The sequence below is a fragment of the Gopherus evgoodei genome, chromosome 6, assembly GCF_007399415.2.
Source record: "Gopherus evgoodei ecotype Sinaloan lineage chromosome 6, rGopEvg1_v1.p, whole genome shotgun sequence".
NCBI lineage: Eukaryota > Metazoa > Chordata > Testudines > Testudinidae > Gopherus > Gopherus evgoodei.
The window spans coordinates 55,199,920-55,218,302 of record NC_044327.1 but is presented as its reverse complement, the minus strand read 5'-3'; the positions used below and the strand labels follow the sequence as shown (position 1 = coordinate 55,218,302).

Genomic DNA, 18,383 nt, shown 5'->3' with positions numbered 1-18,383 from the left:
GCCATGCCACAGGTCTTTTATTCCAGGGTAGATATACCCCAAGTCTCCAATACATTCTTTGTATGACTAATATTGTTGCAATTTCACTCTAGACTTATTAGCAGATAGACAGTACTATGTACTTGATAGCTGTCTTTCATAAAATCCTATATTTAATTCATGCTCTCACCTCACTTATGAGGATTCAGTATTGCCAAGCCCAAGCATTCAGAAAATAAGTTCAGCTTTTAAAATTATGAGATTTTCAAAAATAAAACAAGTTGGGTTCTTTTTAATTGCCTTCTATTGTTTGAGCCTTTGGAATACAGTTGGATTACATTTCCTAGCTTTTCTCTGCAACCATAATCACTTGAAATTTTTTTCTAAAGGAAAGCTGAGATTCTCATGTAATCAGCTGAATCCAGAATCTGGTGCTTTAAGAGAAATGCCTATTATTGTGATTTTTCATGATAAAATCACAAGAGCTAGCAGTACTAGAGATTGTAGTGAACAAGGAGGCTAAAGTAATCCAAGTAACATTGAACAAAATGTTGAGATTTAAAAAATAAAAAAAGGTTGCAAGTAGGGCTGTCAAACAATTAAAAAATCATGATTAATTGTGTGATTAAACAATAATAGAATACTATTTAAATATTTTTGGATGCCTTCTACATTGTCAAATATATTGATTTCAATTACAACACAATACAAAGTGTACAGTGCTCTATTTATTTTTTATTTATATTTTTTACTTGCACTGTAATGTAGTGCACTGTCTTTATCATGAAAGCTGAACTTACAAATGTAGAATTATGTACAAAAATCCCTGCATTCAAAAATAAAACACTGTAAAATTTTAGAGCCTGCAAGTCCACTCCTTCCTACTTCTTGTTCAGTAAATCACTCAGACAAACAAGTTTGTTTAATTTACAGGAGATAATGCTGCCCGCTTCTTGTTTACAGTGTCACCTGAAAATGAGAACAGGCATCTGTATGGCACTGTTGTAGCCAGAGTTGCAAGATATTTACATGCCAGATGTAGTAAACATTCATGTCCCTTTATGCTTCAACCACTATTCCAGAGGACATGCATCCCTGCTGATGATGGGTTCTGCTCGATAACAATCCAGAGCAGCGTGGACTGATCCATGTTCATTTTCATTATCTATGTTAAATGCCACCACCAGAAGGTTGATTTTCTCTTTTGGTAGTTCGGGTTCTGTATTTTCCACATTGGAGTGTTGCTCTTTAAGACTTCCGAAAGCATGTTCCATACCTTGTCCCTCTCAGATTTTGAAAGGCACTTCAGATTCTTAAACCTTGGGTTGAGTGCTGTAGCTATCCTTAGAAATCTCATATTGGTACCTTCTTTGTGTTTGTGAAATCTGCAGTGAAAACATTCTTAAAATGAACAACCTAGTGGGTTATCATCCGAGACTGCTATAACATGAAATATATGGCAGAATGTGGGTAAAACAAAACAGGGGACAATTCTCTCCCAAGGAGTTAAGTCACAAATTTAATTAATGCATTCTTTTTTGATGAGCATCATCAGCATGGAAGCATGTCTTCTGGTATGGTGGCTGAAGCATGAAGTGGATTACGGATGTTAAGCGGATCTGGCATGTAAATACCTGGCAATGCCAGCTACAAAAGTGGAAAGCAAATGCCTGTTCTCACTTTCAGGTGACATTGTAAATAAGAAAAGGGCAGCATTATTTCCTGTAAATGTAAACAAACTTGTTTTCTTAGTGATTAGCTGAACAAGAAGTAGGACTCAGTGTACTTGAAGAACATAAGAATAGCCATACTGGGTCAGACCCAAAGGTCCATCTGGCCCAGTCATGGGAGCAAGTTTTGTAGAAATTTTGGTGGTGCCCCGGAACCCGCCCCCCCCCAACTCCACCCCCACAAAACGCTGCCTCCACCTGCCTAAGGCTCTGGGCGGAGTTTCATGGGGGAAGTCTGGGGTGCAGGTCCTGGGCTGGGGATTAGGGTGCAGGAGGGGTGCAGGCTGTGGGAAGGAGTTTGGGTGCTGGGTGCAGGCCCGGGCTCGGGCACGGGGTGGGGTGTGCAGGAGGGGGTGAGGGCTGCAGGCTTTGGGACGGAGTTGGGGTGCAGGCTCGGGCTGGTTGGTGGGGGTGTAGGAAGGATGACAGGTGCAGGCTCCGGGCTGGTGGTGGAGGTGTAGGAAGGGGTTTAGGGATGCAGGCTCTGGGAGGGAGTTTGGGGTGCTGGGTGCAGGCTCCGGGCTGGAGCAGGGGGTGGGTGTGCAGGAGGGGGTGAGGGATGCAGGCTTTGGGACGGAGTTTGGGTGCAGGCTTGGGTGGGGGTGTAGGAAGAGGGAGGTGGTGCACGCCGGGGCAGAGGATCAGGCTGCAGGGGAATGAGGGTTGGGGGCTGAGGATGAAGGGTTCATGATGCGGGGGGGTCTCAGAGCTAGAGCAGAGGCTCAGGGTGCCGGGGGATGAGGGCTCTGGTGGGAGATGAGGATCAGAGTGTGGGGGGATGAGGGCTCTGGCTGGGACTGAGGATTAGGGTGCAGGGAGATGAGGGCTCTGGCTGGATCTGAGGATTAGGGTGCGGGGGGGATGAGGGCTCTGGTGGGGATGAGGATCAGGGTGCAGGGGGATGAGGGGCTCTGGCTGGGGATGAGGATGAGGGTTACGGTGCAGGGGGATGAGGGCTCTGGGAATGAGGAGTAGGGTGCAAGGGGATGAGGGCTCTGGCTGGGGATGAGGATCAGGGTGTGGGAGGGATGAGGACTCTGTCTGGGATGAGGATTAGAGTATGGGAGGATGAGGGCTGTGTCTGGGGATGAGGATAGGGTATGGGAGGATGAGGGCTGTGTCTGGGGGTATGAGGATTAGGGTACGGGAGGATGAGGCTGTGTCTGGGGATGAGGATTAGGGGTACGGGAGGATGAGGGCTCTGGCTGGGGATGAGGATTAGGGTGCGGGGGATGAGGGCTCTGGCTGGGATGAGGATTAGGGTGTGGGAGGGATGAGGACTCTGTCTGGGGATGAGGATTAGAGTATGGGAGGATGAGGGCTGTGGCTGGGGATGAGGATTAGGGTTGCGGGGGGATGAGGGGCTGTGGCTGGGGATGAGGATTAGGGTGCGGGGGGATGAGGGCCTCTGGCTGGGGATGAGGATTAGGGTGCGGGGGGATGAGGGCTCTGGCTGGGATGAGGATTAGGGTGCGGGGGGATGAGGGCTATGGCTGGGGATGAGGATTAGGGTGCAGAGGGATGAGGGCTCTGGCTGGGGATGAGGATTAGGGTGCAGGGGGATGAGGGTTGGGGCTGAGGATGAGGGTTTGGGGCGTTGGAGAGGCTCAGAGCTAGGGCAGAAGAGCAGGGTAAAGGCAGCCTGCCTTGCCATTAGTGGATGGCAGGCGCTAGGACCCTGGGGCAGCAGACAGCAGTTCTGCTGGGAGCCGATCTGCGAGCAGGCAAGGATGTGGTGGAGGGGGGACACAGGGGGAGGGGTGGAAGGGGGAGACCGGGACCCGCTCCAGGCAGGGACACGGCGGGGCGGGATGGTGGGGGGAGACCCGCGGGGGCCAGGGCCGGGCTGGGGCCAGGGCCCGATCCAGGCAGGGCCGGGGGAGAGACCCAGCTCCAAATCTTGCTGGAGCAGGGCACCCAGCTCTAAATATTCCTGGAGCCCAGGCACCTCGAGCCCATATAACCCGCCGCCTATGGGCCCAGTATCCTGTCTTCCAACAGTGGCCAATGCCAGGTGCCCCAGAGGGAATCAACAGAACGGGTAATCATCAAGTGATCCATTCCCTGTCGCCCATTCCCAGTTTCTGGCAAAAAGAGGCTAGGGACACCACCCCTCTCCATCCTGGCTAATAGCCTACGCGCTGAAGTTTTAAATTATTATATTTTTGAGTGCAGTTATGTAACAAAATAAAATCTACATTTGTAAGTTGCACGTTCTTGGCAAAGGATTGCACTACATTACCTGTATGAGGTGAACTGAAAAACACTTTTTTGTTTATCATTTTTACAGCATGAATATTTGTAATCAAATAATATACACTGATTTCAGTTACAGCACAATACAATATATGAAAATGTAGAAAAACATTCAAAATATTTAATACATTTCAATTGGTATTCTATTGTTGAACAGTGTGATTAAACTGCGATTAATCAAGATTCATTTTTTTTAGTTAATTGCATGAGTTAACTGCGAATAATCAACAGCCGTAGTTGCAAGTCTTAATATTGATGGTACTATAGGAGATGGATCAGATGCTCTAATCAGGATAGGAATGCTTATAATTTGTACAGTAAATCCTCACTTAAAGTCATCCCTGTTACCATTGTTTTGTCGTTACATTGTTGATCAATTAGGGAACATGCTTGTTTAAAGTTGTGCAATGCTCCCTTCTAATATCATTTGGCAGCTGCCTGCTTTGTCCACTGCTTGCAGGAAGAGCAGCCCATTGAGCTAGCTGGTGGCGGCTTGGAACCAGGGTGGACCATCAGCTCCCCCATCAGCTCCCTGCTCCCCAAGTGCCCTGTGCAGCAACTACCCAGCAGGCTAGCAGTTGCAGCTGTCCCTCCCCTACTGCCATGTGCTGCTCTTGCCCTCTGCCTTGGAGCTGCTCCAGGAGACTCCTGCTTACTGTGCGGGGGGGAGGGGAGAGAGAGGAGGAAGACAGGGGCTAATATCAGGATGTCCCCTTCCCCCCTGCTCCTGCATCTTGCTTACCCCATCTTCCATAGAGCAGGGCGGACACACGACAGGGTTTTGCTGGCAGCAGCTGTGGCCTCAGCAAGCTGATCTAATTAACAAGGCAGTGTACTTAAAGGGGAAATGCACATCTCTTTCTCTCTCTTCCTTCCCTCCCTCCCTTCTGTTACTTTGTAGACTGTGAGAGTTAACCTTGAGGGCTCAGCCAATTGCTAGTTCATTTAGCAGTAAGGCATTCCTGGGAAATATCTCACCTTCTGACCTCCTCCACGTCAACCAAGCTTCACAATCGTCATTACTGTGTACAAGTATTAATTGTTTGTTTAAAACTTTGTGTGTGTGTGGTGTATGTATAGCTATCTATATGTATATAAAAATATAGTCTTTCATCTGGTGAAAAAAAAAAAATTCCCTGGAACCTAACCCCCTCATTTACATTAATTCTTATGGGGAAATTGGGATTCGCTTAACATCGTTTTGCTTAAAGTCACATTTTCAGGAACATAACTACAACGTTAAGTGAGGAGTTACTGTAATTGCTTGAGATGCAAGCAGACTTCATGAAAGTTATATTGGCATTTGAAAGGACCAGGAGGTACTGGTAACCTCTCCTGAGATAAATCTGTTAAAGAAACAATTCCAGCTTTTCCCTATTCATTTTACTAACCTCTCCAAACATCAATTTTTAATTTAAAGTATTCTAGAAAGAAGAACAATAGGTTAATTTTCTAAAACCTGCATATATTCATATCTCTACCCAAGCATCCTTTCTTTAATATTAATTTAAGCAACATTTTAACTGTTGCTGTCAATTTACATGCATATATTTATAACACTGATTCGGTGTTTGCTGAACTACAGCTGTAGCTTAGATACAGTTCGTAACATTAGAAATGCACTGTAATTTACTTTAACTTCTTTAGTTTTTCTTGTGCTTTCTGTTGGATGTCTGTAAGCTTGTACATTTTTTCTGTAGTATCTGCTACAAACACACCCATTACAATATTTTATTCTTTAAAATGTTCTTTAAATTTCTCTTTAATAGAAAGAAGGAGAAAAGATCACCAAGTTCGCTTGGCAGAATTGGAAATGGAGTAAGGAGTGATGTATGGAGAGAATTTCTAGGCCGATTTGGTGCCATCAAGATGTGTGAGTTTTATGGGGCTACTGAAGGAACATTTGTTTCATGAACCACACCGGGAAAATTGGATCTGTGGGACGTACTAATTTCTTTATAAGGGTAAGTATTCAATATTTTATTTGAGAAGGAGGGTTGGGGATAAATGTGATTCTTAATTCAGTAACTAGATCAGAAGAAGTGAGGCCTAAAATCAGTGGGAGTTGAGGATGCAGAATCAAGTTCTAAGTCTTCTGATCTAGTTACTGCAGGTTTGCCTGACAGTGTTCAATGCTGCCAAAATCATCTGTATATAGTGCTCCCACCTGTGCTAATGGCAAGCACCAGTGGGATTTTTTCGCCTTAAATATTTCCTAGAATAGACAAGATCTAAACGGAGTGAAACTCCACCATCCTGAAAGTTTCAAGAAAGTTCTGTTCAGTTCTGCATTCCAAAATCTTTGTTACTAGGCAAGAGACTAGATTAGAATTATTTAATATGCGTCACTGATTTATAAGCAGAAATATATGTATAAGATAGAGGGGACGGGGGAGTGTATACCTGATTTAATGATAAATATATATTACAGGCTTCTTGCCTTTTTAAGGATTTGATTTAAAAAAACTAGACTCTAGGAAATGGAGCAGGGGAGCAAATCAGAGCAGATGACCTCAAAACTGAGAAATGGGGAACCACTGCTCTCCTGCATGTTCTTTCTGCTCATCAGGAGTCTGTAGACACTCGTATGCCTCTAGTCCATCTACGTCCCAGTCTTCAAACCTTTGTTTGCTGGGGCAGAGCTGACATCAAGTACTCTCCCCTCCAGTGTTATCCTCTCTAGACCCAGGGATATTCTGCCTGGAACTCCTTTCTGCTGTATCCACTGTATGGCTTCAACTACTCAACAACAGAAGAACAATATCTACAGGCAGCATGGCTTCCTGGGGGTGCCTGCAGTACTGCCAACCCCAAGCTTTCAAAATAATGAGATGGCTTAAAAATCCAGAGATTATTTTAAAAACAATACATTTCTATTTTCTGAGACTTTACGATGCACTTTCTTCATGTTTTTGAAGCTTTCCACAACCATGAGGACTCAACTTTTTTTGTAATGAAAGCTGGAATTTTCAATGCAATCTGATTTCAACACGTGGGCACTATGAAAAACACTGAAGATCATTAGACTTGATAAAATCATGAGAGATGGCAACACTGGAGCAGGGCCGCCCAGAGGATTCCGGGGACCTGGGGTCTTTGGCGATGGGGAGCCTCCGCTTCTGTGGTAAGTCACTGGCGGAGGGTCTTTCCACTCCAGGACCCTGCCGCTGAAGTGCCCCGAAGACCCGCTACCAGGGGCTCTCCGCCGCCGAATTACCGCCGAAGAGGGACCCGCCGCAAGGAGCAGTCCGGTCTTTGGCGGTAATTTGGGCAGTGATGGGTCCCGCCGCAGGCCTTCGGGGCACTTTGGCGGTGGGGTCCCGGAACGGAAGGGCCCCCTGCCACTGTATTACTGCTGAAGACCCGGCTGCACTTCGGCGGCGGGTCCTGCGTCGGCGGTAATTCAGCAGCGGGGGGTCCTTCTGCCACAGAGTGAAGGACTCTACCGCCGGCGAAGACCAGGAGCAGAAGAAGCTCTGGGGGCCCGGGGTCCTATGAGAGTTTTCCGGGCCCCCGGAGCGAATGAAGGACCCCTCTTCAGGGACCCTGAAAAAACTCTCCACTGGCCCCACTTGCCCCCGCTGCCTCCGGGCGGCCCTGCACTGGAGTAGTGCATAGGTAGAAGCCCTTGGTTTAGAGACTGCACGATTAAGAATACAGTTCTACATGGAGTTAGTAGGATAGTAATGTTCAGGGCTAGGGTTTCAAAGAATACACTTATCATACACTAATGTGCAAATATTCAGCTTAAAATAATAAATCAGAGTAATAATAAGATTACTACTATATTGTCTAAAATATATTGATTATGGGTAACGTGATAGGCAATGAAATTTACAGTAATGCATGACTAAATCAGTGTGACCATTTTAACGTTGTTGTTTTCCATACTTCTTAATTTAAAGATAAAAAGGACAACTAATATACTAGCTTGACTGGAACAAGGATATGATATACAGCAGGGGTAGCAACCTATGGCACACGTGCCAAAGGTAGCATATGAGTTGATTTCAGTGGCACTCACACTGCCTGGGTCCTGGCCACCAGTCCGGGGGGCTCGGCATTTAATTAATTTTAAATGATGCTTCTTAAACATTTTAAAAACCTTATTTACTTTACATACAATAATAGTTTAGTTTATATATTACAGACCTATAGAAAGAGGCCTTCTAAAAATATTAAAATGTATTACTGGCACGCGAAACCTTAAATTAGAGTGAATAAATGAAGACTGTGCACACCACTTCTGAAAGGTTGCCCTCATCCGATATATAGGAATGCTAAGAAATATTTCCTGCCCCAGTCACATGACCACGTCAAAGTTACCAAAATTTAATACCCTGTCACATGGCAAAAGTCAAATCCCTGAGTCTGTAACATTGTTTTGTTACTTAGGTTAAAACTGGAAAGATAAATCTAATTGACTTTTAACCGTTACCTGCATGGTGCATGTGTTGGCATTTCATTCAGCTAGATAGTAAAATGTGTTGGTGGGATGAGGGAGGGTCACTCACGTCACCTGTATCATCCCTTCCCCACAAAATGGGAGGTGAGAAAACAGTTAGGGAAGTAGGTGGAGAGTGCCTTTACAGTAGTATACTGAGGTCAATGTAGAACTTGATCATCCAACCCATACACAGGGCTTCCCAACCCCATTTTAAAAGGACCCTGAAAACTTCAATTTCGGTGGATCTTTTGAACTCTGCACTATGTTCACAAGCCTAGTGGCACACAGCTATTCTGTACTAAGCTTAACATTGTTAAAAACAGTGGAGCTTAACCAGGCTTGGTGAGGTGGGATATTTTGATAAAAACATCTCTAGTATAGGCAGGCCTGGAAGGTGAACTCCTGGGTGACTTTTTATAGAACCTAAACTGCTTTACAGAAGGATATTGCAACAAAGGTGAGATACCAGAATTCATTAGGCCTTTAAAGATTTGTTAAAATCCCATGGTCCATAAGGTAATGGCCTAGTGCAACAAATTTTCTACACACTGTATGGTAATCAGTAGCTATAGTATATGGAGAGAAACTGCCAAAAAAAAGTTATCCAGGTAAATAGTTCAGATATTTTTTTTAAAAAGAGTTCATCTAAGTGAACTGTTATGAATTGGTTTGGAACCTAAGGGTAGCTCCTGAGACAGTCTGCTGCTGATCATGTTGATAGCACATTTAATGTTTTGGCTGACCTGGGCTCCTGGAGTACTATCAGCATGATTCTTACCACATCTTACTTTCGTGTTGGTCTGTTCCCATTCTTTGGGTGTTTTGTGTGGTGGCAAGCAGTGAAATTATGAAGAGTGTAGTCATCTCAGTTTGAAAGTTGTATGCAAACCGCTTAAACAAGTGTCTTTTGTGAGGCTAAGTGATATTTGAGAAGCTTCTAAATCTGGACAGACCTGTTTATTGCTATTACTACCTCTTTAAAGTCTGAATAAATTCATTTGAAGTTAAGGTCAACTGAGTTGAAGTTGTATCAATTACACCACAGATGGCTGTAATTTAATATTTAACTTTTGATTGTTAAAGTCAATACATTTTAAAGCAGACTTGAGTAATGAAAACAAGTAAAAACTGCAAGATGTGTACTGAAGGGTTAGTCCTTCCTGTTTCCCTTTATTAACTGTTAGGACTTTGTATAGAGATGAAACCCATAGGATTTTATACAATTTACTTTAAACCCCTACAGAATTTATAGAAAATGAGATCATTTGTATCTAGTTTTTTGAACCATCCTGGATAGATATTCTATAGAAGGGATAAAATTCCATCACTAAATACTCTACAGAAAGATTATCCTTTTGTAATAATTCTGTAAGACTTTCCATACAGCTCAGTAGGGGAGAAGGTGGAGTGTTCTTTATATTGGCATGAGGGATTATTCCACTCTCATTGAGTTCTTGTTTGTAGTTTTAGTTTTTGGAAACCCCTTCCTTCACCATCCCTGAAGACCTATGTCACAACAGCCATCTCCGAGTTAGAAAACTATAGTAGATGGACTCTTCCTGTGGATCCTATTAACACCATTCCTTTAAATGGCTGGAGAGGTTGTCTCTAAGAAAAGTGCATCCAAGGTTTAGATAATTAAGTAATAGGTGTCTTCTTCAGAAGTTCTACCTCACTAGACAGCCAATTTAATCTTGTGCTATTATTGAGGCCCAATCCTGCTCTTCTTGAAATCAAGAGCAGCACACCCATAGTATGGAATTTTAAAAAGCAACTAAATATTTAGCAGCATAAATCGCATTGATTTAGAGTGAGATTTGTGTTCCTAAGTCACTTTGGTGCATTTGAAAATTTCATCTATAATCTTTGGTAGGTTCAGGATCAGGCCCAGAGTTGTTATATCTCCCTCTGTGGCCTTCCGCCCCGCCTTCCCCCTATGTCTTAAACCATGGAAGGTGTGGAATGTTGTTTTATTTTGTTTCATACATTGATAAAAATGGTACTGTTTATATACCCAGAAAGGAAGATTGATAACTTTTTCATGAATATACAATAAAGGTGCTTGTTTGTTCTCCTCTGTGGTTTAGGTCATATGACTTGAATTAGCAACTGTAGACTAAGAAGTTTTAAAAATTCTTTTAATTTGATTTATTTATTTTTGTAACTGGATAGTGAAGGTCTACAGACATTTCTGCTGTAAATTCTAACCAGTTAGCATTACTGTGCCCTATCAAAGTAGCTATCTACTTTGATAACTAACTGTGAAATCTTCTTCCCTCACCGTTTCCCAAAAATGAATATGTAAAGAAGTAAGACCTCTCATGAACAGGAAATGGCCACTCTGCAATTAGTCTAAATTAGTTTATAATGTCTTTTTAAAATACTGCTCAAACTCTTTCTTCACCAGAAAATAAACCTGGATTAAGGGCTTAGATTCACAAAGAAACGTGGGGTGTGGTGATACTGAATGTCAATGGATAAATAATTAAAAAAATTCAAAGTACAACAGCTTCAACAGGCGAAAATGAGGGAGCCCCACATCAGAATATCCCATAGCCCGGTGGCTAGGGCATTCACCTGAAAGGTGGCAAGATCCCTATTCAACCCTTGCATCTTCTTCTGATGCAGCTGGGACTGGCCAACATCAGGCAGTATACTGAACTACTGTATAGGGTTCACCAGTCTGATTCAGTATGGCAGTTCCTATATTTGTACATTGAGGTGATGAGTGTGGAACAGAATCTAAAGATACTAAAGCTGATAAGACTGGTTCAGGCTCCGAAGATGAAAGCGAATTTTTTGTCACTAACTGCCTTCTCCTAAAGCAAGGAGGCAAAGACTAATGTGTGATTGTTCCATTTGCCAAATTATAGGTAATGTGACAGATACATGCCAGAAACCAGAAAATGATCTTCTGTCAGCCAAATTGTACTTTATTATATTTCAGTTGTGTGAAGAAAAAGGAGAATGCTGTAGTAGTGTTCATGCATCCGAAGAGCCACTGAATGTGAGATTCTGACTGGAAATTGGTGCTCTTGTCTAGGAATAATTTAGTTTATTTGCACTGTGTAATCTCTAGGTACAATGGATCCTGCTGACATGTTTGAAGGTACAGTTACTCAGTCCATCTGCATGAACAGCTTTTTCAAAAAACAAGATGTTTATATGCCTCATGTGAATAGAATTAATGCAATAGAAAATGGGAGCCTACATCTGCTAAGGAAACAAAATTTGCAGAGGCCTCTGAACAGGAATGCACAGAGCAGCTTCAGACCTTTTATGCATATATTATTTGTGTGATGCATAAGAAGTTATAAAAAGTGGTAACGGAGTACAAATTACTACCTACCTAAAAATCAGCTTCTAAAAACTTGTATTCAGAACTTTGCATGTAACATTTTTTGCCAGTATTTTAGTTAAAAAAAAATTGTAAGGGCCTGAATCTTTCTCCAGTACTCATGCTGTGTAATACCTTGGTTTGTTGTTCTGTAGAAATCAATGGAACAGCTTGCATGATAAGGCACTACTCTACATGAGAATGGATGACAGAATCAGGTGCTATTTTAACCTTTTAATCTGATGGAAAGCTTGACTGTGGCAATCAATCAAAAACATTTTAGCATTTTGTTGAAGCTTATTACCTTTCTTTCACAGAACAAAGAATCTCAGGACTGACCCAATTCTAGTGGAGTTTGTTTTTTGTTCATAGTCTTAAATTTTAAAATAACAGAACAGGTACTTTTTAACATGAAAACGAAACTTCATGTAAAGTTTTAGCTAAAGCAGATATAAGCTTCTGGAAATTAATATTAACACACAAATTCTTAATGTGTTTATCAACAGTGTTACTAGCAACTCCTATGATTTTTGCTTGTTCAGCAAAGATTAAAACATATCTGAAAATTAATAACACTGCTGCTCTTTTGATAGTGAAGTTATTCACATAGCTTTTGACAAGCATGCTCTAATACTGCCACTATATTCCAAGATATTTTACTGTACCAGTATTTTCTGGGGTTAGTACCAGATGTTTTTTGCAAAGCTTTTTTTTTTTTTTTTAAATAGTTGGTCCTGTTATGGCTAGCCAAATTATGAAGGGAAACAATTTAGCCAAAACAGGGTTAAATAGTGTCCAGACTCTATTTTCATACATGGTTCAGAGTTCATCATAGGTAAGACCTTGTACTTATGAAACATAGTTAATGTATGAAGCTATTGTGCTAGGAAAGGAAATTATTTAAGTCTTTGAATTTGTTTGGATGGTAGATCCTGAATCTTAGGGCTTGTATACAAGGAAAGCTATTGCAAAATAAAATTAGGGTGTGAATTAAAAATACATAGTTCCTCATGTGGACACACTTACTCCACACAAAGAGGGTCTTTCTGCAGTTTAGCTCAATCTACTTCCAAAGTGGATTAACCTAAACCACACGAAAGCACAATTTAGACTATGTGTACACTGTGAGATAGAAGTGTGATTCTCAACTTATGTACACACATTCATCAAGCTAGCATAAATATAAATAATAGTCTAGCCATGGTAGCACAGGCAGCGATGGCATAGTTTCAGGTGAGATTGTACTTGGCATGGCTAAGCTGTGCCTCCGCTGATGCTCCCTATGCTATCGTGGCTACAAGTACTATTTATATTCACACTAAGGGCTTGACTACACTTGAGAGTTGCAGTGCTGGTGATGGGGTTACAGCACTGCAACTTACTCAGTGTCCACACTTGCAAAGCACAGCCAGCACAGCAACTCCCTGGCTGCAGCGCTGGCTGTACACCTGGTCTGCTTGGGGTGTAACGATTTCAGTGCTGGTGATGCAGCGCTGCTCATCAAGTGTGGCCAGCAAAAGCACTTTTATTGGCCTCCAGGGTATTAGGAGGTATCCCAGCATAGCTTTTCAGCCGCTCTGCTCATCGTTTCGCACTCCACTGCCCTGGGTTCAGGTGACCCGCCCTTTAAATGCCCCGGGAATTTTAAAAATCCCCTTCCTGTTTGCTCAGCCAGGTGTGGAGTGCAATCAATCAATCAATCAATCACTGACCATGCATCCACGCCCCAAACAAGCCCCAGCGTGGAACACTTGTGAGCTGCAGGACCTCATCGGTGTTTGGGGTGAGGAAGCAGTGCAGTCACAGCTGCGCTCCAGCCATAGAAATTATGATACCTATGGCCAGATATCAAAGTCCATGCTGCAAAGGGGCCATGAACGGGACGCGGTGCAGTGCAGGGTTAAAGAAAAAAGCTGCGGAGTGCCTATTGCAAAGCCCGTGAGGGAAACCGCCGCTCAGGTGCTGCCCCCAACTTGCCGTTTTTACAAGGAGCTGGATGCGATACTTGGGGGTGACCCCACTGCCAATCCGAGGACCACGATGGACAGTTCAGAGCAGGGAGAGGAGGGGGAGGGAGATGGTGTAGAAGAAATCGAGAGTGAAGCTACTGAGGTGGTGGGAGACAACCCGGAGTCCCAGGAGGCATGCAGCTAGGAGCTCTTCTCAAGCCAGGAGGAAGGTAGCCAGTTGCAGCAGCTGGAACTTTTTGGTGAAGAAGAAACAGAGGAGCGGGTTCCTGGTAAGCAGATTTTATTTTCAGGATGGAAATGTTTTGGGAGATGAGGGTGGGGGTTATGGCTGCCTGCATGCATGCCTAGATGTGGAATAGCCCATTGATGTGGTCTATCACATCGCGGTAATCGGCCTCAGTAATCTCTTCAAAAGTTTCAGCCAGAGCGTGGGCAATGCACTTGCGCAAGTTTATAGGGAGAGCCACTGTGGTCCTTGTCCCAGTCAGGCTAACGCGTCTGCGCCACTGTGCCGTGAGGGGTGGGGGGACCATTGCTGCACACAAGCAAGCTGCATAGGGACCACGGCGGAATCCACATTGCTGTAGAAGACCCTTCCGCTCTTCCCCGGTAACCCGCAGCAGCGAGATATCTGGCGGGATAAAATCCTGTGGAAAATGTAGGGATAGTGTTCAGTGCAGGTCTCCCCCAGCTGCTCTCTGCTTTCCCCAATGCACAGAAACCCCAGTGAGCCCTGACTCAAGCAGCTCCCTTTCCCAGGTGAGCCGCGGCAGAAACATGGCTTCCAGGAGTAACTGCTGTGGCAAATGTGGGTGTGGTGGTCAGTGCACTTTCCCCCTAACTGCTCTCTGCTTTCCCCAATGCACAGAAACCCCAGTGAGCCCTGACTCAAGCAGCTCCCCTTCCCAGGTGAGCCGCAGCAGCAACATGGCTTCATTAATCACTCATTCCCCATTACTCACCATGTCTTCGCTGCTGTGGCCTCTCTGTGCTATTTTTGCTATGTGTAAATGATGCTACAAATAGTCTACAAACTCCTTCACTGTGATTATAAACAATGCAGGCTCTGTATTAAATGTTTCTATTTCTGTTTTTTTTAAGTGTCCTTGAATCCTCCGGCCCTATCACAGCCTGCTGAAAGACTACAGAACTTGAGGAGGAAACCAAGGAAAAGCAAAGAAGATTTGGTGAAAGCAGTTATTAATCAGTATGTCAGAGAGAATAAGAGGCTGCAGGTCTGGAGAGAGAAAATGCATCAGTGGAGGGAAACACAAAGCAGGAGAAAGGAATTGGCTACCAAGAAAAGCACAAAGCAGCTGATAAGCCTCCTGGCGTGCCAAACGGACTGTATGCAGTCACTCGTAGCCTGCAGGCAGATCACTACCGTGCTACCCCCCCCCATCCCAAAGCTCTCTCCCTTGTGCTCCACTGCTTGCTCAAAACCCCCTTCTCCAGCATCCTGGTTCTTACCACCACCAGCTGCCCCCAACACCTGTACGTTCACCTACCAGCCCTGAGAACTATGACCCTTACCCTATGCACTCAACCCCCATCACCATGCAGCATATTAATTCTGAAGTGCAGCAGGCATTGCACAGCACTCCAGGCAGGACATATTCAAACCTCTGACTGTACAGTTCAGCACCCTACCCCCCTGCCCTTTTATGTACTGTATTTTGAATAAATGATTTCTTGGCTTTTAAAACGTTTTTATTATTGCAGAAAGTGAAACATACTGTACCTCAAGGGAAAAACAGGCACTGCAAATCATTGTAACCACTGCACTTCACTCCCGTGCAAGGCACCAAATATTACTGTTGGCTTTCAGCCTCAAATTGCTCCCTTAAGGCATCCCTAATCCTTGTAGTCCTGTGCTGGGCCTCTCTAGTAGCCCTGCTCTCTGGCTGTGCAAATTCAGCCTCCAGGTGTTGAACCTCGGAGGTCCATTCCTCACTGAATGTTTCACCCTTCCCTTCACAAATATTATGGAGGGTACAGCACGCGGATATAACCGTAGGGATGCTGCTTTCCCCCAAGTCTAGCTTCCCATAAAGACATCTCCAGCGCCCTTTTAAATGGCCAAAAGCACACTCCACAGTCATTCTGCACTGGCTCAGCCTGTAGTCGAACCGGTCCTTGCTCCTGTCAAGCTTCCCTGTATACGGTTTCATGAGCCATGGCATTAACGGGTAAGCGAGGTCTCCAGGGATCACAATGGGCATTTTGACATCCCCTACTGTGATCTTGCGGTCTGGGGGAAAAAGTCCCGGCCTGCAGCTTCCTGAACAGGCCACTGTTCTGAAAGATGTGTGCATCATGCACCTTTCCAGGCCATCCTGTGTAAATGTCAATGAAATGCCCACGGTGATCCACAAGCGCTTGGAGGACCACAGAGAAATACCCCTTCCAATTAATGTACTCGGAAGCCAGGTGGGGTGGTGCCAGAATAGGAATATGTGTCCCATCTGTCACCCCTCCACAGCTAGGGAAACCAATTTGTGCAAAGCCATCCAGAATGTCCTGCACGTTCCCCTGAGTCACGGTTCTTCTTAGCAGGATGCGATTAATGGTCCTGCAAACGTGCATCAACACTATTCCAACGGTCGACTTTCCCACTCCAAACTGGTTCATGACCGATCGGTAGCTGTCTGGAGTTGCCATCTTCCAGATTGCAATAGTCACCTGCTTCTCCAGTGACAGGGCAGCTATCAATCTCGTGTCCTTGCGCCGCAGGGTGGGGGCAAGCTCAGCACACAGTCCCATGAAAGTGGCTTTTCTCATCCGAAAGTTCTGCAGCCACTGCTTGTCATCCCAGACTTGCAGGACGATGTGATCCCACCACTCGTTTCCCGAGCCCAAAGGTGGCGTTCCACGGTGCTGAGCACGTCCGTTACTGCCACAAGCAATTTATTGTCACGTGCGTCAGGCAAATCGATGTCATCGTCAGACTCCTCACTGTCACTTTGGAGCTGAAGGAATAGCTTAACTGCCAAACATGATGTGCTGGCGACATTCATCAGCAAAGTCCTCAGCAGCTCGGGCTCCATTCCTAACAGAACTCGCTCTGCAGACTGACAATGGCGCCAAACTGCTGGAATGTATAGTGATGCACACGGGGCGTTGGGACAGGAAGTGGAATGACCCGCACCCTTCCGTCCCCTTTCCACAACCCACAGCGCCAAAATGGGACGAGGTGCTCTGTGGGATAGCTGCCCACAATGCACCACTCCCAACAGCGCTGCAAATGCTGAAAATGTGGCCACACTGCAGCGCTGGTAGCTGTCAGTGTGGCCACACTGCAGTGCTTTCCCTACACAGCTGTACGAAGACAGCTGTAACTCCCAGCGCTGTACAACTGTAAGTGTAGCCATACCCTAACTCTCATCGACCTAGCACGAGTATGTGTAAGTGAGCTGGGAATCACACCCCTAGTTCATAGTGGAGATGCAGCCTTAGGGAGGAACAAGTGTTCACACTGGGAACTTGTGTGGAATAGCTATTCTTGGCTATTTTCCTATGTAGACAAGTGTATACATGTAGCAGTTTGTTTTATAAACATCTGCCATTCAACAGTAGATTACCTGTAAAATTTCTGGCTGACAAACCAAACCAAAGGCAAAAGCTGATACATATTTTTACTGGTCCATTGTGAGTTTAAAATATAATAATTTTAAAACAATTTTTAAAACATATTTGAATTGAAATATTGTATTTTAAAAGAGCTGCGGTGTGACATTATGATGATACTGTTAGCTAGAAAAAAAGATGGTCCTGCAGTTAGGGTATTAGCACAGCACCTAGAAGACCCAGGTTCAATTTCTTGCTCAGCCCCAGGCTGTCTATTTGACTGTGGGAAAATCACTTGGCCTCTCTGTGCCTCAGATCACCATTTTATAGATGGGGATAATAGCACTTCCCTACCTCACAGGAGCATTGTGAAGATAAATGCATTAAAGATTGTGAGGTGCTCAGATACTATGGTAATTTGGCCATTTAAGTACTTTTAAGTAGATAAATAACATTAAAGCAACATAATCACAGGGCAGTGGTGATACAGAGTATGGTCAGATTGCACTTCAGCTGGTTGAAAGGTTCATGTGTTGTATAATTATTTATTTATCCAGTAAAAAAGTTAAAATTAGATGAATGATCCACTGCATTACATTGTGTAGAATAATACAGTAATGTTTGTCTACATCCCTTCTTTCCCCATAATTTGGAATAGTCAAGATGAAACAGATTTAGGTCTGTAACTGCAGCAGTATGATGCAGCACCACCTGCTATGCCAAGGCGACTCCAATTCACAAACTTTAATGCAGAAGGAAAGCAGCTTGCACGTAGACAGACTTATGGTATTACAGATGCTGATGAGTATGTTCAGTAAATCTCAGTTCACGTGTCCAGTCTTTAGATCATTGGGCTGATACACAGTAGTGTACTGTTAGAGGTACTCTTCTTTAGACCAGGTGTTTAAAACAAAGGTTCTTTTGCTTCATGCTCTGGGTCGCAGTGAGATCCAAAGATGCATCTTTGGTCAGGGAAATCAGGTAATCTCAACATTTCCTTTGTCAATGAAACAGATTGCGCAAACAAGGTTGTACTTGAGTGCCTAATGACAATTGAATTATCATGTGCAGTCAGTTGCTTTGCTACCAAAATCTAG

General features: G+C 44.2%; 1 protein-coding gene across 1 annotated transcript in view; it reads left to right on the top strand.

Annotated features, from left to right (window-relative positions):
• SLC27A6 (solute carrier family 27 member 6) overlaps positions 1 to 18,383 on the top strand; it is a 63,046-nt gene that overhangs the window by 27,145 nt on the left and 17,518 nt on the right. The window contains 4 exon segments of the mRNA XM_030567853.1: positions 2,385 to 2,392; positions 5,742 to 5,769; positions 5,772 to 5,859; positions 5,862 to 5,929. Coding sequence (XP_030423713.1) covers positions 2,385 to 2,392; positions 5,742 to 5,769; positions 5,772 to 5,859; positions 5,862 to 5,929 — 192 coding nt within the window.